At 52.0% G+C, this 23,763-nt stretch overlaps 1 protein-coding gene across 1 annotated transcript in view; it reads right to left on the bottom strand.

Moving 5' to 3' along the window:
- Positions 1–23,210, bottom strand: part of LOC140899603 (angiopoietin-related protein 6) — a 36,319-nt gene extending 13,109 nt beyond the window's left edge. Inside the window, exon 1 of the mRNA XM_073315393.2 lies at positions 21,780–23,210. Coding sequence (XP_073171494.1) covers positions 21,780–22,326 — 547 coding nt within the window. The 5' untranslated portion in view covers positions 22,327–23,210. The remainder of the gene's footprint in view (positions 1–21,779) is intronic.
- Positions 23,211–23,763: the final 553 nt, after the last annotated feature.

Here is a 23,763-nt window from a genome sequence, read left to right as displayed (position 1 = left end):
TGAAGGTGACGGCTAGTGGCGTTCTGTTATTTTCTTTGTTGGGCCTGTCCTGTACTAGGTAACTTCTGGGAACTCTTCTGGCTCTATCAATCTGTTTCTTTACTTCTGCAGGTGGGTATTGTAGTTGTAAGAAAGCTTGACAGAGATCTTGTAGGTGTTTGTCTCTGTCTGAGGGGTTGGAGCAAATGCGGTTGTATTGCAGAGCTTGGCTGTAGACGATGGATCGTGTGGTGTGGTCAGGGTGAAAGCTGGAGGCATGCAGGAAGGAATAGCGGTCAGTAGGTTTCCGGTATAGGGTGGTGTTTATGTGACCATTGTTTATTAGCACTGTAGTGTCCAGGAAGTGGATCTCTTGTGTGGACTGCACCAGGCTGAGGTTGATGGTGGGATGGAAATTGTTGAAATCATGGTGGAATTCCTCAAGGGCTTCTTTTCCATGGGTCCAGATGATGAAGATGTCATCAATATAGCGCAAGTAGAGTAGGGGCTTTAGGGGACGAGAGCTGAGGAAGCGTTGTTCTAAATCAGCCATAAAAATGTTGGCATACTGTGGGGCCATGCGGGTACCCATAGCAGTGCCGCTGATCTGAAGGTATACATTGTCCCCAAATGTGAAATAGTTATGGGTAAGGACAAAGTCACAAAGTTCAGCCACCAGGTTAGCCGTGACATTATTGGGGATAGTGTTCCTGACGGCTTGTAGTCCATCTTTGTGTGGAATGTTGGTGTAGAGGGCTTCTACATCCATAGTGGCCAGGATGGTGTTTTCAGGAAGATCACCGATGGATTGAAGTTTCCTCAGGAAGTCAGTGGTGTCTCGAAGGTAGCTGGGAGTGCTGGTAGCGTAGGGCCTGAGGAGGGAGTCTACATAGCCAGACAATCCTGCTGTCAGGGTGCCAATGCCTGAGATGATGGGGCGCCCAGGATTTCCAGGTTTATGGATCTTGGGTAGTAGATAGAATATCCCAGGTCGGGGTTCCAGGGGTGTGTCTGTGCGGATTTGATCTTGTGCTTTTTCAGGAAGTTTCTTGAGCAAATGCTGTAGTTGCTTTTGATAACTCTCAGTGGGATCATAGGGTAATGATCATAGGGTAATGCTATCACCAGCAGGAGAGTGAATTTGTGGGGGGGGGGTGGAGGGTGAAAAAACCTGGATTTGTGCTGGAAATGGCCCACCTGATGATCACTTTAGATAAGCTATTACCAGCAGGACAGTGGGGTGGGAGGAGGTATTGTTTCATATTCTCTGTGTATATATAAAGTCCGCTGCAGTTTCCACAGTATGCATCCGATGAAGTGAGCTGTAGCTCACGAAAGCTCATGCTCAAATAAATTGGTTAGTCTCTAAGGTGCCACAAGTACTCCTTTTCTTTTTGCGAATACAGACTAACATGGCTGCTACTCTGAATCCTGCCAATGTGTGACTCGAACAGGCCACATGTGTGACAAATGCCGGCAAACAGCTGCGTTTTGTTGCTCCCCAGGCCGTAGCTGACAGGTTCTAACAGGCTGAAGGATGTTGTCTTGCTGTGTGCCTTAAATAAAGCCGTTTGTTTAAAAACAAAACTTGAGCTGTACAGTCCAGCCCAGCCCACAGAAACGTCACTGCCCATCCCCTATGGGCCTCCCCACCCCAGAAGTTGTGTGTTACAAGCCCCACGCAGTCAGGCCCCAGCATGAGCCACGGGCTCCCAGCACCTTGGACGCTTGGCTCCAGGTCCCTACTGCAGATGCACCCTGCCACTGCCAGTTTCCCCAGGCCCCCGTTTCTCTGCCTGGCCCACAGCTGATCCCTGCATGGTCAGGAAAAGCCACCAAGTGCCCCAGACACGTTCAGGCTCAACCTCTCCAATGAGTCCCAGAGATGGGGTGCCACCTGGTTCATCACCTGCCTGGTCTCTAGCAGCCAAACATGAGATTTGTGTGTCCTGGTGATATTAAAGTTTACAGTGTAAAGTGTCTCTGCTTTGCAACTCCCTCCTCTCTCGGTCACAGATGGGTCGCCCTTCCCAGCCCTTTGTGAAGCCTGTCTATATGCACAGCGTTCGGGGAGGTCTGAGGCAGGAGGGAGTTCTAGGGGGTGGTTGGTGGAGTCTATTTTGGGAGATTAGGGGTGGCAGAGTTGTGCTTTATTTGCAGTTTTCTTTCTTCCTTCCATTGCCTGGGGACTGTAGCGGGGGAGGCAGTATCAGATAATAGGTTGGTGGGCACCCTGATCAAAGCCTGGACATACAGACAGATGTGCTGCAGTTCGGTATTTACCCTGGGTTTTGTGTTGCATTTGAAGGCCAGAGCACCTAGAGTCTGGGATCGACGTCCTAGCCTGGCTCACTGTTGCAATCCAGACAACCACAGCAGCCGGTCCTTGGACTGTTCATCTGAGCCTCTCGTGGCATTTGTGTGGAACTCATCACCCGTAGGAGCCCCCGAGGCCAGGAACACAGCCAGGCTCAATAAGGGATTGGACCTTTGTGAGCACAGCCAGAACCTCCAGGGTTAGAGGCGTTACTGCTGCATGTTCTGGAAGAGACACTGACCTGCCAGCTCCGGGCTGTTAGCTGGTCTCTAGCTACTGGGTAGGACCTCCCTGTACCTTCCTTTGCAGCATCAGGTACTGGCTGTGGTCAGACATGAGAAGGATCCCAGCTCAGCTCTGATCTGGCTTTTGCCCTGCTCCTCCTGTGTCAGGGCATTACCCAGCTCTAATTAAAGGGCCTAGGGTGGGGCAGATCATCACACATCTGCTCCTGTGGGGTTCTCACCCCTTCCTGTGCAGCAAGCAGTGCTGGTTGCTATCTGAGATGGTCGCTGGCCCAGGTGGACCTTGGTCACAGCCAGGCTGGCAATTCCCACATCTCTGTGTGCTTTTTTGGAAAAACTCCTTGCCTTGTACCTTGGGATGCGGTGCCGGATGGGGGAGCTGGCGTGTGGGAGGGAAAGTAGCCTGAGCCCAGATCCTGCCAGGAGCTCAGCGTGGGCACTGGGGATCCCGTACTGGAACAGCAGTCTGTATTGCTGCCTGCAGTGACAGGCTGACCCCTAGTGGCTGCAGTTCATTGCTGCAGCATGTGCTGTGAGCGGGAGACAGGCGCACTCAAAGCACGAGGCAGGGGCAGGGGCAGCCTTTCCCGGCTCTGGTTCTGCTGGTCTCTGTGGATGTCGTCCCAGCTGAGGACAAAGTGGCCAGTTTAGTCACTTTGGGACTTGGTTCATTGCTTACTGATAAGGGACTCGCGGGAGCCTCACTGCTCCAGCCCAAATTTGAGCTTCCGTTTGCATTGCTCCTTTGCTTCTGTGGCATAATTTTGTACTTTCTTTGCTCTTGTGTTCCCATTAGCTCATGTGCTGAACTCTGGTGCTGTTGGCTGGACCAGTATCATTTGTCTGAAATATTTATCTGCTACTTTTCTCATTGCTGGAAATTGCCATTGGAATCAACAAAACCAGAATTTGTTTTTTCTGTTCTGAAAATGAAACAAGTTATGTTTAAACAAATTTTAAAATATCCAAATATCGGTAAGTCCTTTTCCCATAGTACAGACATTTGCTATGAAGTGGTTTAAAATTCAATATCTAAGTCACAGTGTGTTTTAACACAGGACATATCACTGTGCAATATTTAAAGAGTGAAAGCTGCATATGGTCAATCATTTAATTTTGTCATAACAAGAAATAACAACTGTTTTGTTACCATAGATATACACAGAAATATGGACTGAATCTTAGAATCATAGAATATCAGGGTTGGAAGGGACCTCAGGAGGTCATCTAGTTCAACCCCCTGCTCAAAGCAGGACCAATCCCCAACTAAATCATCCCAGCCAGGGCTTTGTCAAGCCTGACCTTAAAAACTTCTAAGGAAGAAGATTCCACCACCTCCCTAGGTAACGCATTCCAGTGTTTCACCATGCTCCTAGTGAAAAAGTTTTTCCTAATATCCAACCTAAACCTCCCCCACTGCAACTTGAGACCATTACTCCTTGTTCTGTCATCTGCTACCACTGAGAACAGTCTAGAGCCATCCTCTTTGGAACCCCCTTTCAGGTAGTTGAAAGCAGCTATCAAATCCCCCCTCATTCTTCTCTTCCACAGACTAAACAATCCCAGTTCTCTCAGCTTCTCCTCATAAGTCATGTGTTCCAGTCCCCTAATCATTTTTGCTGCCCTCCGCTGGACTCTTTCCAATTTTTCCACACCCTTCTTGTAGTGTGGGGCCCAAAACTGGACACAGTACTCCAGATGAGGCCTCACCAATGTCGAATAGAGGGGAACGATCATGTCCCTCGATCTGCTGGCAATGTCCCTACGTATACATCCCAAAATGCCATTGGCCTTCTTGGCAACAAGGGCACACTGTTGACTCATATCCAGCTTCTCGTCCACTGTAACCCCTAGGTCCTTTTCTGAAGAACTGCTGCTGAGCCATTCGGTCCCTAGTCTGTAGTAGTGCATGGGGTTCTTCCGTCCTAAGTGCAGGACTGTGCACTTGTCCTTGTTGAAGCTCATCAGATTTCTTTTGGCCCAATCCTCTAATTTGTCTAGGGCCCTCTGTATCCTATCCCTACCCTCCAGCGTATCTACCTCTCCTCCCAGTTTAGTGTCATCTGCAAACTTGCTGAGAGTGCAATCCACACCATCCTCCAGATCATTAATGAAGATTAACCGGATGCAGGGGTATGCCCGCAAGTGGACAGCTGGGGCCCAAGCTAAAGAGGACCTGATTGACCTAATCGTACTGGAGCAACTGTATGAACAGTGCCCTTCCGACCTGAGGCTGTGGTTGGTGGACAAAAAAGCTCAAGAACCCCCAGCACGCAGGGCAGCTGGCTGACGAGTTTGTGAACAGTCGGTCAGGGCGTAGCAGGGAGGAGTCCCAAACGAACAGGCCCCCCCTGATGCAGAGAGAGAGTCACCAGGGGGACTCCCAGCGGGGAAATAGGGAGAACCCCCTCCAAAGGGGAACGCCTGGCGTCGGGCCCCTCCGACCTGCTCGAGGGGACCAACGTGACCTGAGCTGCTATCACTGTGGCCAGAGAGGCCACGTACGGACCCAGTGCCCCGGGCTCAGGGACAAACTGAGCAGACCCAACCTACCCAGGGTTAACTGGGTAGGGACCCAGCTGGACAAGGGGCAGACGACCCAGGAAAGGGGGCCTACCAGTTTACCACCTGCTCAGGAGGGAAGAGTACCCCAGGCCAGCTCCGCCAGAGGGCTGGAGGCTCTGGACTCAGGGTGCTCGGTTTACAGGGTGGGCGCGGGGCTGTCCCTCCGGAGAGAGTGCCTTGTTCCCCTGGAGGTGGATGGGAGGAAGGTCAATGGATACTGGGATACGGGCGCGGAGGTGACGCTGGCCCGGCCTGAGGTGGTGGCCCCAGATCGGGTGGTGCCCAACACCTACCTGACCCTGACAGGGGTGGGCGGGACCCCATTTAAGGTGCCTGTGGCAAGGGTACAACTGAAATGGGGGGCCAAGGAGGGCCCCAAGGATGTGGGGGTACACCACCATTTGCCCACTGAAGTTTTGATGGTGGGAGACCTAGTGGACTGGCCAAGCAAGCCCCAGACCGCCCTGGTTGTGACGCGTAGCCAGAGCCGGCGAGGGGCACTGCGCCCTGACCTTGGGGAGGGTACCACACCGGAGGCGCAGGACCCTTCCCTGGGGGGGAGGGAGCGCCGAGGGGCACGGCTCAGAGAGGCTGAGGCCTCAGACCTGGCCACTGAGGGGGAACCAGGCCCCGTCCCTTCCCCAGCCGCTGAGTTCCAGGCCGAGTTGAGGAAAGATCCCTCCTTGCGGAAGCTCAGGGACCTGGCTGACCTCAGGGTGGTACGGACCATGAGGAGAGGCTGCCAGGAGAGGTTCCTGTGGGAGAAGAGGTTCCTGTACCGAGAATGGGCTCCCACAAGGGAAGTAGAGTCCTGTGGGATCAGGAGGCAGCTGGTGGTCCCCCAGAAGTATCGCCGCAAGCTACTGTACCTGGCCCATGACATCCCCCTCGCAGGGCACCAGGGAATCCGGCGCACCCGGCAGAGGTTGCTACAGAACTTTTACTGGCCCGGGGTCTTTACCACGGTCCGGCAGTATTGCCGATCCTGTGACCCCTGTCAGAGGGTGGGGAAGGCCCGGGACAAGGGGAAAGCGGCTTTGAGACCTTTGCCCATCATAGAGGAGCCTTTCCAGAAGGTGGCCATGGACATCGTGGGGCCTCTCAGCAAGACGACCCGGTCGGGGAAGAAATACATTCTGGTGGTGGTAGATTTTGCCACCCGCTACCCCGAGGCAGTGCCCTTAGCTTCCATTGAAGCCGACACTGTGGCAGATGTGCTCCTGACCATTTTCAGCCGAGTGGGGTTCCCCAAGGAAGTCTTGACAGACCAAGGCTGGACGAGCTCCTAGACAAGCTGGGAGGAGCTCGGTATCTTACCACCATGGACCTTACAAAGGGCTACTGGCAAGTGCCACTGGATGCAGATGCCCGACTGAAATCGGCCTTTATCACCCCTCTGGGGCTCTATGAGTTCCTGACCCTGCCTTTCGGCCTGAAGGGAGCGCCGGCCACCTTCCAGCGCCTAGTGGACCAGCTACTGAGGGGGATGGAGAGTTTTGCCGTGGTGTATATTGATGACATCTGTGTCTTTAGCCAGACCTGGGAGGACCACGTGTCCCAGGTTAGACAAGTGCTGGACCGACTCCAGGGGGCTGGGCTGACTGTAAAAGCAGAGAAGTGCAAGGTGGGGATGGCGGAAGTATCTTACCTGGGCCATCGGGTGGGGAGCGGCCGCCTAAAGCCAGAACCAGCCAAGGTGGAGGTGATCAGAGACTGGCCCGCTCCCCACACCAAAAAGCAGGTCCAAGCCTTTATTGGGATGGCAGGATACTACCGAAGATTTGTGCCCCACTTTAGCGCCATAGCCACCCCCATCACTGAGCTATGCAAGAAGGGGAAGCCAGACAAGGTGGTCTGGACCGAGCAGTGCCAGGAGGCTTTCCGGGCGCTGAAGGAGGCTCTGGTCAGTGGCCCAGTCCTGGCAAACCCAGACTTTGACAAGCCCTTTGTGGTGTTCACCGACGCCTCCGACACGGGACTGGGGGCAGTGTTAATGCAGGAGGATGAAAAGGGGGAGACACACCCCATCGTGTACCTGAGCAAGAAGTTGCTACCCCGGGAGCAACACTACGCGGCCATCGAGAAGGAGTGCCTGGCCATGGTGTGGGCCCTCAAGAAACTAGAGCCCTATCTCTTCGGGTGACACTTCACCGTCTACACCGACCACTCTCCCCTGACCTGGCTGCACCAGATGAAAGGAGCCAACGCCAAGCTCCTGAGATGGAGCCTGTTCCTGCAGGATTACGACACGGAGGTGGTCCATGTGAAAGGAAGTGCCAACATGATAGCGGATGTGCTGTCCCGGAGAGGGGGCCCCGAACTTCCCCAGGTCACTGGTCACAGTGACCCCGCTCAGTTCAGTCTCGAAGGGGGGAGAGATGTGGCGATGTGACGCAGCAGGGAGAGGGGAGTGTTGACCTGGGAATGTGCCCTGGGGATGGGAGACCTGAGAGCCTGTCACCTGAGCCAGGAGGGGGAGGGGGAGGTAACACCTCTGCCCGGGACTGCAGCAGGGAACCTGCTGGGTGGGTTTAGTTTTCAGTTTGGGGCTGGGTGGAGGAACGCAGGGAACCCCAGGGCTGGGGTCTAAGCTCCCTGCTCCCCCAGAAGGACGTGATTGAGGGGTCCTGGTTGTACCCACAAGCTCTGTTGTGGACTGTGTTCCTGTTGTCCAATAAACCTTCTGTTTTACTGGCTGGCTGAGAGTCTCAGTGGATCCCAGGAAGAGGGGTGCAGGGCCTGGACTCCCCCACACTCCGTGACACCCCCACTTTCACAGGCCTTGGGACGCAGGCCAGTCCTTGCCCACAGACAACCCGCCAACCTGAAGCATATTCTCACCAGCAACGACACACCGCACCATAGTAACTCTAACGCTAACTCTAACACCATGCAACAAACCTCGATGCCAACTCTGCCCACATATCTACACCAGCGACACCATCACAGGACCTAACCAGATCCACCACACCATCACCGGTTCATTCACCTGCACGTCCACCAATGTAATCTACGCCATCATGTGCCAGCAGTGCCCCTCTGCTATGTACATCGGCCAAACTGGACAGTCCCTATGTAAAAGGACAAATGGGCACAAATCAGATATTAGGAATGGCAATTTACAAAAACCTGTAGGAGAACACTTCAACCTCCCTGGACACACAATAGCAGATGTAAAGGTAGCCGTCCTGCAGCAGAAAAACTTCAGGACCAGACTTCAAAGAGAAACTGCTGAGCTTCAGTTCATTTGCAAATTGGACACCATCAGCTCAGGATTAAACACAGACTGTGACTGGCTCGCCAACGACAAAAACAGCGTCTCCTCCCGTGGTGTCACACCTCAACTGCTCAAAGAGGGCCTCATCCTCCCTGATTGAACTAACCTCGTTATCCTTAGCCTGATTCTTGCTTGCATATTTATATCTGCCTCTGGAAATTTCCACTACGTGCATCCGAGGAAGTGGGTATTCACCCACGGAAGCGTCTGCTCCCATATGTCTGTTAGTCTCTAAGGTGCCACCGGACTCTCTGCCGGTTTAATGAAAGTTAATCATAAAAAGACTGTGCTTGCCCATGACCAGAACACCGAGACTCCATGGTTCGGCTCCTAGCAATAGCCTCAGATATCCATGCAAATTGCATTATAAAAAACAAACAGACCTTGTGCTTCAGATACATCTGCTAGTTAACGATCAAAGTTTAAGGGTCTGGCTTGTTTACAAGAGCCACTATGTAATAATAATTAGCATTTTTAAAAGCCTGTTTATTCTGTTGCTTATAAAACCTTTGGACACTTGAAAATATCCCCCATCTCTTTCGATTATGGTAAGCACAGCCGCAGCCAGAGCAACATCCCAGTATCTCGCTAGCTTGCACAGAGCCAGCTGCAATGTGAAACTGGCTAGAGGGATCGATGCAGCAGGACACAGGCTGAGCCTAATTGACATCCCTCTGTATGAAGGGCAGAAGGGATTTAGATGTGGAAGGGGTTGCAGTGGAGAACAGACAATGATCAAGCATGAAATGTGTGCAGAAAATACAGTCTACTAACCCTACGTGAAAGGGTCATCTGGTCCTCATCAGTGAATGAGTTTGATCCCCCTGCTTTAGTGATGATGATGATGATACAGATGAGTTATAGAAACAGTTCAGGTCAAATTGTGAAGGGCACAAGAGCAAACTATTTCACTGTGTAGGAAAGATAGGAAGTCTGGCAAGAGACCACCAGGCAATCTTCAATGATTTAAAGCTCAAAAAAGAGTCCTACAAAAAGGGGGAAATGGGTCAAATTACAAAGGATGAATATAAACAAACAACACAAGCACACAGAGACAAAATTAGCAAAGCCAAGGCACAAAATGAGATTAAGCTAAGGGTAACAAGAAAATATTCTACAACTACATTAGAAGCAAGAGGAAGACTAAGGACAGGGTGGGCCAATTACTAAATGAGGGGTGGGGGGAAAACAGTAACAGAAAATGTGGAAATGGCAGAGGTGCAAAATGACTTTTTTGTTTCAGTTTTCACCAAAAAGTTTAGCAGGAATCAGACACCTAACAGAGTGAATGCCAATGAAAATGAGGTAGCCTCTGAGGTTAAAATAGGGAAAGAACTAGAGACAAGTTAGAGGTCTTCAAGTCACCAGGGCCTGATGAAATACATCCTAGAATACTCAAGGAGCTGACTGAGGAGAAAGCTGAGCCATTAGCGATTATCTTTGAAAACTCACGGAAGATGGGAGAGATCCCAAGGGAATGGAAGAGGGCAAATCTAGTGCCCATCTATAAAAAGGGGAATAAGGACAACTTGGGGAATTACAGACCAGTCAGCTTAACTTCTGTACCCGGAAAGATAATGGAGCAAGTAATCAAATCAATTTTCAAACTCCTAGAAGATAATAAGGTGATAAGTAACCATCAGCATGGATTTGTCAAGAACAAATCATGTCAAACCAACCTAATAACTTTCTTTGACAGGGTAACAAGCCTTCTGAAGAGGGGGAAGCCATAGATGTGGTATATCTTGACTTTAGTAAGGCTTTTGTTACTGTCTTGCATTGCCCTTCTCATAAATAAACTAGGGAAATATAGCCTAGATGGAGCTACTATAATGTGGGTGTATAACTGGTTAGAAAACTGTTCCCAGAGAGTGGTTCACAGATAAGCTGGAAGGACATATCGAGAGGGGTCCTGCAGGGATTGGTCCTGGGTCTGGTTCTGGTCAGTATCTTCAATGATTTGGATAATTACATAGAAAGTACACTTATAAAGTTTGCAGATGATACCAAGCTGGGAGGGGTTGCAAGTGCTTTGGAGGACAGGACTAAAATTCAAAATGATCTGGGCAAACTGGAGAAATGGTCTGAAGTAAATAGGATGACATTCAATAAGGACAAATGCAAAGTACTCCGCTTAGGAAAGAACAATCAGTTCCACACATAGAAAATGGGAAATGACTGCCTAGGAAGGAGTACTGTGGAAAGAGATCTGGGGGTCAGAGCGGATCACAAGCTAAATATGAGTCAACAGTGTAACACTGTGGCAAAAAAAGCAAACATCATTCTGGGATGTATTAGCAGGAGTGTTGTAAGCAAGACACAAAAAGTAATTCTTCTGCTCTACTCCATGCTGATTAGGCCTCAGCTGGAGTATTGTGTCCAGTTCTGGGTGTCACATTTCAGGAAAGATGTGGACAAATTGGAGAGAGTCCAGAGAAGAGCAACAAAAATTATTAAAGGTCTAGAAAACATGACCTATGAGGGAAGATTGAAAGAAAATGGGTTTGTTTAGTCTGGAGAAGAGAAGGGGGGGCAGAGGGGGGAGACGACATGGTAAGTTTCAAGTACATAAAATGTTGTTACAAGGAGGAAGGAGAAAAATTGTTCTTCTTAACCTTTGAGGATAAAAGCAATGGGTTTAAATTGCATCAAGGAAGGTTTAGGTTGGACATCAGGAAAACTTCCTGTCAGGGTGGTTAAGCACTGGAATAAATTGCCTAGGGAGGTTGTGGAATCTCCATCATTGGAGATTTTTAAGAGCAGGTTGGACAAACACCTGTCAGGGATGGTCTAGATAATACTTAATCCTGCCTTGAGTGCAGGGGACTGGACTAGACTACCTCTTGGGGTCCCTTCCAGTCCTACCCTTCTATGACGAATAAATCCTACTCGGCTTTGAAAACCGGCAGCACTATAAATCCTGGCTGGGGAGCATTAGCTCCTGAAGAGTGGACAAGTCTGCCAGGGTCTGGCTCCGTTGGACTCACTGGGCAGCGCTCTCAGCGTGAAGCAGCAGTGCTGAAGCCCCTGTAGCTCAGTCTAGGAGGCAGTGAGACTGCAGGGCCTACCCTGAAGGAAGAGTGAGATCCTTTGGGAGTCTGGCACACTGAAGGAGTTCCTCCAAGAGACTTCAAAAGCTGGGGGCATAGCACTGATCTTGTGGCTCCATGACAAGTACATACACGCAAGGGGACCAAATTCAGGCTGCACTGGCAACCTTAATTCTGGCCTTTCCTAACTTTTGAGTGCATGACTTTGTGACCTTAATGTGCTTTGAATGTAGTTTGTGGGTGTAATTTCCTAGATTTTTTAAAAAAGCAATATGAAAAAACAGAAATTCCACCATGTGCCATCATACCAGCCCCCACATGGGTTATCAGCAGGGACCTCTAGATCCACTGCACAGACCTCTGCCACTTGAGATAACAGAGTAACTGGTAGCAGTAGTAGGCTGTCATCCTCTATGTGGACCAGCACTAGAGGGGTATGGGATTTTGGCAGTGGGTTTCACAGATACTGCTGACAGCAGAGGAATGGTGGGTTCCACTTCAGCCTCTGGATGAGAGTGTTCTTGTGGTAACAGACCCCTCAAGCTTGATCCCTTCTGCCCTATCCCCTCCAACCTGTCCCTGTCTCCTACTCACCTCCTATGTCTTCATTCCAGTCCCATTCTTTTTGCCTACACCATCTCAGTCTCCACTCCTTAGGCTTCTCATCCCAGGCCCAGTCTCCTTGCCCAGCAAGTTTTAGTCTCCCCATCCCTGGCTCCTCGTTCCCAGTCATCTTTCCCTTTCACCCCCATTTCCACACCACACTGGCTTCCAATTCCAGGGTCCTGCCCAGGCTCCTCTTCAAATCTCAGACTCCATCCTCCTTGTCCCAGTCTCTTTGTCCAGCCAGCCCCAGGTCTCCCCAAAAAACTCATCAGACTGGCATCCTCTCCCCCACAGTACCCCCCATTTCCCTTGGACTGCCAGTCCCACACTTCCCCTCCCCCAACTCCCAGTTGCAGCCTTTTTCCCATCCCCCAGAGGCTCCTTGATCCCATCCACCCCCCAGATCATAGAATCTCAGGGTTGGAAGGGACCTCAGGAGGTCATCTAGTCCAACCCCCTGCTCAGAGCAGGACCAATCCCCATTTTTGGCCCTAGATCCCTCAATGGCCCCCTCAAGGATTGAACTCAGAACCCTGGGTTTTGCAGGCCAAGGCTCAAACCACTGAGCTGCCCCTCCCCTCCCCTCCCCTCCCTAGGTCCAGCTTTTGTCTTCTCTGCATTTAAGTATTGTGGCTCCCTTCTCCATGCCCGGGCCCAGCAGTCACCCTGCTCTCAGTTCCAGTGTCTGCAGTCACCCCATCCTGCAGCAACCTGGAGCAGCAGCAATTGCACATCACCAAAGACTCTTAGGCGAAGCGAGCAGCCATGGGGTAAGAGGGAAGGTCGCCTCGTGGATCAGTAACTGGTTAAAAGGCAGGAAACAAAGGGTAGGACGAAATGGTCCGTTTTCAGAATGGAGAGAGGTAAATGGTAATGTCCCCCAGGGGTCTGTACTGGGCCCAGTCCTATTCAACATATTCATAAATGACCTGGAAAAAGGGGTAAACAGCGAGGTGGCAAAATTTGCAGACGATACAAAATTACTCAAGATAGTTAAGTCCCAGGCAGACTGCGAAGAGTTACAAAGGGATCTCACAAAACTGGGTGAGTGGGCAACAAAATGGCGGATGAAATTCAATGTTAAATGCACGTGGCAAAATATGACCCCAACTATACATACAAAATGATGGGGCCTAAATTAGCTGCTACCCATGAAGAAAGAGATCTTGGAGTCACTTGCAGTACCCTGGAAGCTGTACTGCAAACGTATAAAAATCCTTCTCACTGTGCCTGTATCATCCTGAACCGCAGAATGCTGATTCTCCAGCTTCAGGAGTCTTAAAAATGATCTCCAGTCATCAATGGGACAGACACAACTGAATAGTGTAGCTGTCCTTAACATGTATCTAGACCAGAGGTGGGCAAACTATGGCCAGTGGGCCACATCCGGCCCGCAGGACTGTCCTGCCCAGCCCCTGAGCTCCTGGCCTGTGAGGCTCGCCCCCGGCCCCTCCCACACTGCTCTTCCTCCCACGCAGTTGGGCAGCGGGACTGCGAGTTCCTGCCACTCTGTGCAGCATGGTAAGGGGGTGGCGGTGGGGGAGGGTCCTGGGGGGCACTCAGGGGACGGGGGCGGTTAGGGGTAGGGAGTTCTGGGGGGCAGTCAGGGGACAGGGAGCCTGGGGGCGGTTGGATGGGGCAGAGGTTCTGGGGCAGTCAGGGGTTGGGGAACAGGGAGGGTTGGATAGGGCATGGGAGACCTGGGGGGCCTGTCAAGGGGCGGGGGTGTGGATAGGTTGGAGCAGTCAGGGTACAGGGAGCAGGGGGGAGTTAGATAAGGGGTGGGATTCCGGGGGGGGCAGTTTGGGGCAGAGGGGTCCCAGGAGGGGGCAGTCAGGGGACAAGGAGCAGGGGGGGTTGGATGGGTCGGGGGTTCTGAAGGGAACAATCAAGGGGTGGGAAGTGGAAGGGGACGAATAGGGGGCAGGGGCCAGGCTGTTTGGGGGGCACAGCCTTCTCTACCCAGCGTTCCATACAGTTTCGCACCCCAGTGTGGCCTTCGGGCCAAAAATGTTTGCCCACCCCTGATGTAGATCGTACCCGGGAACTAGATGTAAATAAGATTGTTGACAGCTTCATCCAGAAAGCTACAGTGAGACAATGTTTTTAAACTGGGACGTTAGTGAAGACAGCTTGTAGCTGATTGCAATTATTTTAATATACTGTAATTCATAATGTAATTACGTAATTCATAACAATTTAATCATTATTAAAATAAAGGTACCAATGACAGACACATTCAATCACTAGAATATGAAAGAAGTGTATAAATATGCTGAAAACTGCCCCAAACTGCAGAGCACCCCCTCCCACCCCAAAACACACACACACCTCTTCAAAAGCACCCACAGGCAAAAACAAAAGAGTGTCTATGTTGCATGCTATCCCCCTGTTAATGCAACCCAAGACTGCGTTTGCTTTTTTTGCTGCCAGCACTGTTGACTCATGTTGAGATGTCTGATGAAGGAATAACAGACGGAGGAGTCTGAACAGAGGTAAAAAGGTCAATTAGTTAAAATAATATTCAGAAGTGATCTCAGAAGTGATAAACTAATTTTAATAAATGTTAAGATTCATTTGTTATTCACCTGTAAAATTCAACTGGATCTTTACACGTGAGCATAAATCGCACTTTATTTTTGCACTAACTAGTCTTCAAAATATAAAGCTGTACTTCTTTCAGTGATGCGTTCGTAGTAACCCCAGTCCTGATCCACAGTGACAACACGATGATCACTTAATGAACCAGTCTAGCTGATCTGCCCTGTTTTATGTTGAAGCTGGTAATCGCATTTATCAAGATTGGCTAGTGTGCTAATTGGAGAAAACCACAGGACTGAAAATTGACATTTAAAAAGTGAAAAATAGTGGAAATATCAGAATAGTCTGAAACATATTTCCATTTTTCTGATAGCAAACGTATTTGTTCCGAGGAGTAAGACCTAAAACGTGACTGCTGCATATTCATGTTTTAAAGTGTGAAAAATGTTTTAATTTTAAATGTAAAGGTATGGACACACAAATATTACATGATGATGATGTTTATTTTGGATGGTAGTTAAGATCCAGATGGAGGAGGCCTGAAGAAAAAAGAAGGGGGGTGGGACACAAACATCAAGTTAGGAGACAGCGGCTGTGAGCTGTAAGTAACACGCATGCATTAGTAACCATATGGTTGTACACTCCCTATGTGACAGCGATTCAGACCACACCATTAAAGAAAAACACATCACACGTTTACAGAGGAGCCAGCTGCCTAGTCACTAATGTTAATTCTTATGTTTTGCCTGAAGGGAAAAAGCACTTCAGTACGTGTTTTATTTTGGTTGTAACTGGTTTACTCTCCAAGCCATGGAAAACCCCTCGCGTAGCTTGAGTATAAGAGTCGTCAGGGTGGAAAGTAAAATGGAGCTCTTACCGGTACGGGGCCAGCTCCGGCTCCCCTGGAAGGGGCGGGGCCTCGGGGGAAGAGGCGGGGCTGGGATCAGCATCCCCCAGCCAGCTCATCTGCGCTGCCTGGCCCACGTCGCCCGGGGCTCCAGCAGCAATTTAAAGGGCCCAGGGCTGTGGCAGCGGCAGCCGGAGCCTTGGGCCCTTTTAAATTGCGGCCCTGGGCAGCTACTTCTTTTGCTCCTTCCCTCTTTCCCCCCCGTGGGCTGCCAGGGGGGGCAAAAGGAGCAACGACATTAAAGTGCTGCCACGGCACTGCTTTAATGTCGCTGCCCCTTGTGCGCCCCCTATCGGCGGCCCTGCCGGGTCGTCGCTGCCCCTTGTGCGCCCCCTATCGGCGGCCCTGCCGGGTCATCGCTGCCCCTTGTGCGCCCCCTATCGGCAGCCCTGCCGGGTCGTCGCTGCCCCTTGTGCGCCCCCTATCGGCGGCCCTGCCAGTAATGGCCGCCAATGGGGGGGCACAAAAGGGGCAGGAATGTAAAGAGCTGCTGCGGCAGCACTTTAAGCAGGACCCTTAAAGCGCTTTAAAGTCAACGGTAGGGCCAATACTGGCGGCTCCTTTTTACCGGTACTCCGTACCAGGCTGCACCCCCTTGCTTTCAACCCGAGAGTCATTTCTCTCTTGGCTTTGGTAAGCAGGGGTGAGCATTTCCATCTGGCACAAACAATCCCCCTGCCCCAAACTTTGTACAGAGGCCAGGAGAACGTCAGCACAGCTCCAGCAAAAACAGGTCGGGGCACCTCTTGGAGGGCAGCAAAGTGAACCCATGACAAGGCTGCTTCTACAAGCCACACAGGTGGGGGCTGGCGTGTCCGGGCAATGACGATGTGGATTTAAGACCTTCCCACCCTCGAAATCCAGGGACAAACTTTCTCTTATAGCAAGACACGCTTGGCACTGCTTATGGGAGCAAACTGCACCTCCATGAATCTCATGATTCATGTGTACTGCTCTAGCTTAGACCCACCGACCAGGTGTGGTTTGTAAGGTCTTTGGGGCAGGGACTGTCACGTACTGTATGTTTGTTCAGTGAAGAGCACAATGCAACCCCGACCCAACTGGACTCTACCCCTTACAGCAATATAAATGGTACATAGGACATTACACTACCTGGGTATCGCATGGGCATGCTCCACCATGGGCATCACCTCTAGGGCACGGTAGACTGTGGGTATTTGGTGTCTGAGTTGGCTATGCTATGCCCAGGGAATCCTCAGGGTCAGATTCAGCTCCTCTGTGCCAGCTGGGTGGTTCAAAGGGGCTTGAATCAGGCTCTAGGTACTTAGAACAGGAAGAGAGACATCCTCTCTCCAACTGGAACAAAGTTTTACTTCTATCACCCCACAGGGATGCTGTGAAGGGCTTGGAGATCCACAGATAAAAGGCACTGGCCAGAGACCATATAAACTATTATTGCCACGAATGGGCCCTGCATTGGGGTAGTGTTCCTGTGACATGAGCATATTGCAGTATAAGAGTCCCTGCCGTAAGAGTGATGCAACAAATGTAATTAGTTACGGATGCCAAAATCTAATGAACTGCTAAGCATATTTTACTTAGAATACAGCACGAGTCACTTAACCAGCTTCCATCTGGCATACAGACTACGTTAGACAAATGGGTTTACTAATGGGACGTTGCTGTGGACAGATTCATTTGCTAATGGCTAAATGTAACTTGGCAGTGTAGAGTCAAAGGACACCCACCTGTGGGCAGGGAGCAGGCCTGATGGGACCCCAGTCTCAGGTGTGAGTATTCATGTACTGGCTTCCAACAATAGCAGCGCACGCCACACAGAGCGCCCCCAGGGCTTTGAAGAGGGTGGCTCGTGAAACCCAAACAGCGTCTTCTGGCAAAGAAAATGTTATGAAAAATTGTTAAAAAAAAATTCTATACATATATTTTTTTTCAGTGTATAAGGACAGGCCCCACCTCAAGTCCATTGTACCTTTACAGTCAATTCCCATTCTCAGATATAATCAACAAACAGAACCACACAGATTGCCACCCAAACTAATAGCCTGCCCAAAGTCTCAGGACCAGGAGCTCTCAGCTCACCCCTTCTTCTCGCTGCCTGGGGAAAGAGAAGGGGCTTGGCAACATGTGGGAAAGATTAACAAAGTCGGGATCTGGTGCAGCAAGGGAGAAGCAATCTCCAGAGTCAAGGAGCCCTTGCTGAGCATGCCCTGCCAGCCACCTGCCCGCATCAAAAGCCAGGGAACTCCTGCTGCAGGTTGGCTATTGATTGCAACGCCATCGTGATCACATGAGGAAAGAAGTCTCAGGTAACTGGGTTCAAAACCACTCAGAGCTTTAGAGCTGAAAACCAGCTCCTCAATCTGCATGTGTAAAGCATCGAGCAGCCTGTTGAGAATCCAGAGCTTAGTGTTCTTTCCCCTTGGTCTGAAGCTCCACTGCAAACAATCTGGCAGCAATGTTTAGCACCAGTTTCAGTTTCCACGTTTCCTTAGGAGGCAGCCCCACAAAGAGCATGTTACAGCAGCCTAATCTAGAGATCACAAAGGTACAGATAATGGCCGTGGTCTCTTCATCCAAAAGAAATGCTCACCCACATCTTGCCAGGCATAGTTGGAAGAAACACTCTTAGCACAGCAGCTCCCTGGGAATCCATTAGCAGCCAAAGCTCTAACATGGCCTCTTAAGTTATGACCTCAGTTCACAAATGACAGACACACTCCCTCAATCAGCAGAGCTGACATAAGCCTCTCCACTTCCTCCTATTGCTTCCCCAAGCACCCAATAGAGCCTCCATGGACCACTCTACCCCTCTGGCCCAATGGAGCTCTCTACAATAAGGGTAAAGCTTGCCTGAGCGGGAGATGGAGCTCTCTCAGGGGCTGGTCCGAGGCTGTGGAATGAACTTTTCCAGGAACTAAGGACCACCCCAGCCCTCTCCACCTTCTGCTCACAGTACAAGGAAAATGTCTTTGACTTTGCCTTCTCTAACGTCAACGTCTAGCCACATGGGTATATATTTAGTAATATAAAAACTCCAAACTAAAGCCCACTACTACACACCTTTCTCCCTGACAGGGGATGAGAGAATGGACATGTGATAGATGTAGATCATGTGGTTTAATGTGCAACTGAAAGGAGCTCAGATACTACTGTGATAAGTGACTAGCCCTTGTCCCAAACCCCAACCTCCTGCACACATGGGGCCTTTTGTTCTTCGCCTCCACTAGGATTCAAAGTTACATCCAATTTATCAACCGGTCAGTGCATCTTGCTGTGAACACTTATGGTGTCAAACACAAGGACAGCAGAATGCTTCCCACTCTGCAAGGCTTGGCATTATTAGTTATTTGTATTGCAATAACACCTAGGGGCTAGAATTAAAGACCCACGTCCCACTGGGCTAGTAGCTGCCAAACCCAGAACAGAACGACAGACCTGCCCCAAGTGAACCCATGTGAACATAAAGATGACACAGTACAACGCCAGGCAGTTTGCTCGTGTCAGTCAGCCACAAAATGTTGAAGCCAGCAACGTTTCTGTGGCTCAGGGCTGATGAGGCAGCTCGTCCTCCTTGCTGCAGTCAGGCAGGTTATGAAGAGAGCAGCCTTCATTGGTACTATGAGCTCCACCCCTTCCTGCTTCTGCAGCAGGAAGGCAGGAGGTGGCTGTCTGTACTGCACCGAACATTCTCCTATTCACAGGTAGGGTTGCCAACTTTCTAATTGCAGAAAACCATACAACCTTGCCCCACCCCCTGCTCCTTCCCCAAGGCCTCAAACCTGCTCCACCCCTTCTACTAGGCCCCACTCCCGCAGACACCATTCCCCCTCCCTCCATCACTTGTGGTTCCCGGCCAACGCTCAGGGCTGGGGCAGCACGCAAAGCCCCTATAGCCCCCTCTCCACCAATGAGCTGAACATGCTGGCCGCTTCCAGGAGCCCCACGGAGCTGGGCAGGGAGCCTACAGCCCTCCTGCGCTGCCAACCAGACTTTTAACAGCCTGGTCAGCAGTGCTGACCAGAGCCACCAGGGTCCCTTTTTGACTGGGTGTTCCAGTCGAACACTGGACATGTGGCAACCCTATTCACAGGTCCTTTCCTTGTGATTGGTTTGGGCAGCACTTTCATACTTACAAATTCACACTAGGGTCAAGGGCGATGGCCAACAGTCGGCCATGGGCGCACTGCTTGTTGTGGATCCATAACGGCCTCTGGTGCAGGTACTTTCAGGGAGATTGGCAGATGGAGGAAGAAGATCAACTCCACGGTGAGTGGAAGATGCAGATCTTCAGACCCTGCATGCTAGCATGCAGGCAGCCTTTGCACATTAATGTGCACAAATTAATTAGTAAGGGGATAGTCTGTGCAGTCCCACTCTCTAAGAATGAGAGTTGGTCACAATACTGGTAAATCCCAATAATTGTGGGATAACTGGGCTAAAAAAATCAATAAAAATCACAGAATTGTAAAAAGAAATTGCAATTTCATCATAAATTTCAGGCACAGTTCTACATACAAACTTGAATAATTCACATATTTGGAGGCTGGAACAGCAGAATTTGGCTTGAATCTTGAAATCAAGTTCATGGGAATAGTCCAAAGACCTTCCTCCAACTTTACAATGGCTGTCTGAGTAATCTCTAACACCACAATCTCATCACTGTCTGGAAATCAAACCAAACACTGCCTGAAGGATCGTGGACAAAGAGTGCAAATAAAAGGGACAGTATTTAGTTAGGAGTTCTTGTTTATGGCAGTGGACGAGGCATAGGTGTTTTGCCCAATTTATTTGACATCTTCACTAATGACCTAGGGAAAGGGGTAAACTCTCCATTTATTAAACATGCAGAGCGTATTAAACAGGGAGCTGAGGAAGCCACGGCCACCTCCTAATAATGGTGACATTCCTACACAAAGGACACAGTCTGAGTAAACAGGCTCTTGCGCAGCCACATTCTCATGGTCTGAGACGGACAATGAAAGGTAAGGGAATAGCTTTTAGTGGACCAACTTCTGCTGGGGAGCGAGACAAGTTTTGAAGATTACATAGACCCGTTCTTCAGGTCTCAGGAAAAGATTCCTCATACATCTCCTGAATGGTCCCTACATCAGGGCATGGGGCAAGAGTAGAAGCCAAGGACCTGCTTCCCCTCGTGGGCCAACAGATACATGCCGTCCATGGACCCACTGGCCACATCCTTCTCCTCTACCCATCACACTCCCTCAGGGTTTGTCATCACTAGGAAACGTCACTCGGTTCACACACCATTGTAGCAATCGAACTAGGTAAAATGCTGAGCATGGCAGTGGGCAGCACAGACAAGGAGGCCAAGTTGTGTTCAGCAGCTTGTCAGGTGGTGGGGGGTTAGTTAACCTCGCTCTTCGTGGCGTACAGCCACGACAAGATGACAGGATACTGAACTACCTGTTCTAGTCTACACTGATCACTCAGCATCACGTCAGCTACCTTGGCGCTTCAGACTCAAGCCGAAATACGATTCGATTACCCAATGAAAACCGGCCCTTGTTCGAGGAATCGCAGCATCCCAGAGATTCAGCCTGGCTGAGCTCTTGGCTGCTACACGGTGGGGAAAGAAACAAACAGCAGATCCTGCCAGGCAGCCCTACTGAGAGACTACGGGGTGCCAGCAGAGAGCAGCGATGGGGCAGTAAGTCCAGTGGGATTTTCAGTTCCGTGTCCAGGTTCCACTGGCACAAGTCTCGAGCACGTCCCTCAGCCCGGGATCACAGTCGCTCTTTGTCGCTAGGAGACAGAGGTCTTGGGGAATCAGAGCTTTCTCTGAAGATGAAATTGGCTACAGTGACAATACTCCGCCCTCCCCAGCACCTTCCACCTAAGGGCATGTCTACACTTCCGCTGCTACCGGGCCACAGCTGCCACGCTGCAGCTGGGCCACCGGGGCACCAGAGCGTAGATGCTTCCTACGCCCCCTAAAGGCCTCTTCCATGGGTGTCGATAATCCAGCTCTCCGGGGCAGTAGGGAGGTCCATGGGTGAACTCTTCCCTCCACCCAGCCCTGTCTACACTGGCGTGGGGCTGACCCCAGGACGGCGCTCAGGGCATCTCATTTTTCACGGCCCTGAGCAACACACGGCCAGGCCCGTCTAGTTTTTATGTGTAGAGCTGGCCTGAGAGCGCCTCCCAAAGGGGCCTCAGACCGGGCTCGGCGGCACGGCCAGGGAGAGGCCGCCCGCTCCGCGCCCCATGTCCCCGCCCCGCCCTCAGCGCGCCAGGCCCGGCCCGGCCCCGGCCGCCCCCCGAGCCCCCGCCGGCCGAGCTCCCGCCGCACCTGGCTCTTCCCTCAGGGCCTCGCAAGCGGCTTTCTTGACCTCCAGGGCCCCCTCGGGCCGGCCGGGGCGGAACACGGCCGTGTGCACCTCGACCCGCGGCGCGGCGCCCGGCCCCGACGCCGGCGGCTGGAAGACCTCGAGGAGCAGCTCCTCCAGGCGGCGCCGCGCCTCCGCCTCCTCCTCCGGCCGGGGCTGCACGATCACCCCGACCAGGGCGGCGGGCGCGCCGCGGCTCTGCTCCCGCACGCCCCGCAGCACCTCCCGCAGCCGCTCGGCCCGGCCCCGCAGCGACGGGGCGCGGCACAGGAAGAAGACGAGCTGCCCGGCCGGCGGCGCGCTGGGCGGCGCGGGGCTGGCGGAGCGGCGGGCCACGGGCAGCACCTCGTGGGCGAAGGAGCTGAGCGCGGCCCGGGCGCGGTCCGCCTCCCACGTCTCGCCGGCCAGCAGCAGCACCTGCGTCCGCTGCACCACGGCCTGGAACTGCGCGTCCGGGCTCTCCCCGGGCTCGGCGGCGCCCGCCGGCCCCGCCTGCTCCTGCCGCTCCATGGCCGCCCGCCGCTGGGCCGGGGCCGCGGGGCCACGAGCTGCGCCCCCGGCCGTGTCACAATCGCACCCGGGAGGGGCGCGGCCGCTTGCCAAGGGCTCAGACTCTTCCCCTGGGGCCCCTCCATTCCCCGGGTGAAGAACACGGTCCCATTCTAACAGACAGCCCCTCTCCTACAACCCCCTGTCCCCCCTGGACAGGTCATATTCCCCTGGCCAGTTACCGGCCCCTGGATCCCGCGGGATGGCCTGGAGCCCAGTGACTAGCCGGTTGGTGCTGCTAGGGAGCAACGTAGGACAGGTCCCTCCCCATGTCGTCAGCGAGGGATCCCCAACTCATCACTAGGGCAGCTCCCTTTACAGTCCCTACCCTAGCTATGATTTAACACCAGTCCCCTGTCCTACGGGCTCCGGCCTGTACAGCTTCCCAAGAGAAGACACATTTGGGCAAGAGGCTGTGACAAGATTATTAAATGTGTTAAAAAGGAAAACTTTCCACCCTAGAGATTTTCTGTCCCACCGGAGCCTAAGCGCTGCACAAAACTAATGTGGACAAAAACCCCAAAGAAACCGGGGATTTTCCTCTCTCCATCTGGTGCTAGGACAAAGGTGCTGCAGCTTTACCCCTTAGCTTAGGCTCAGTCTGATCTCTTTGGAGAATGAGCTCCTGCCACTGAGAATACTTTGTTCCCCAAGCCTGACCTCGGGAAGCACAGCTGTCCTGGGGCGTTGTGAAGCCTGAGCTGATCTCTGACCTAATCAAGCCCCAGTTCACTGGGAGCAGCAGCTGAGCTCTGCTCTGAAATGAACTGGGCCTGGAGTCCAACCCAGTGTCCACCTCAGCCTTTAGTGCTAATGCTATAAGCAGCCTTGTTGCACAGGTAGGTGAGCTACAATACTGCCGGTTTTACCACAGAGCCCAAGAGCCCTAGTCAAGGAGCAGCCCCCCCCCCCCCCTGCTAGGCCTGGTGCAAACACAGCAAAAGAGCAGCTAAATCAGGGTTCTCAGCCTTTTCCTTACTGAGCCCCCCCCCCCCCGCTATAAAAACTCCCCAGCCCAGCTGTGCCACACCCTGTTTTTCTGCATATAAAAGCCAGGACCGGCGTTAAAGGGTAGCAAGCAGGGCAGTTGCCCAGAGCCTCATGACACAGGGGCCACCGCAAAGCTAAGTTGTTCAGGCTTCAGCTTCAACCTTCGGTGGAGGGGCTCAGGGCCATGGGCTGCAGTCCTGCACCGTGGGGCTTTGGCTTTCTGCCCTGGGCCCTAGCAAGTCTAATGCCAGCCACGCTTGGCAGACCCCCTGAAACCTGCCCCCAGCCCCCTGGTTGAGATCCACTGAGCTAAATCATCCTGTGAAAGGATTGGGTGAAGCCCCTCGGCCAGGCGAAAATTATCTGTTCCCCTCTGCTGCAGCAATCTGCTTATCCAGGAAGGGGGGG

This window comes from Lepidochelys kempii, chromosome 17, assembly GCF_965140285.1.
Source record: "Lepidochelys kempii isolate rLepKem1 chromosome 17, rLepKem1.hap1, whole genome shotgun sequence".
In the NCBI taxonomy this organism is placed as follows: domain Eukaryota; kingdom Metazoa; phylum Chordata; order Testudines; family Cheloniidae; genus Lepidochelys; species Lepidochelys kempii.
The sequence above is the reverse complement of the archived record's forward strand: the minus strand, read 5'-3'. Positions and strand labels throughout refer to the sequence as shown.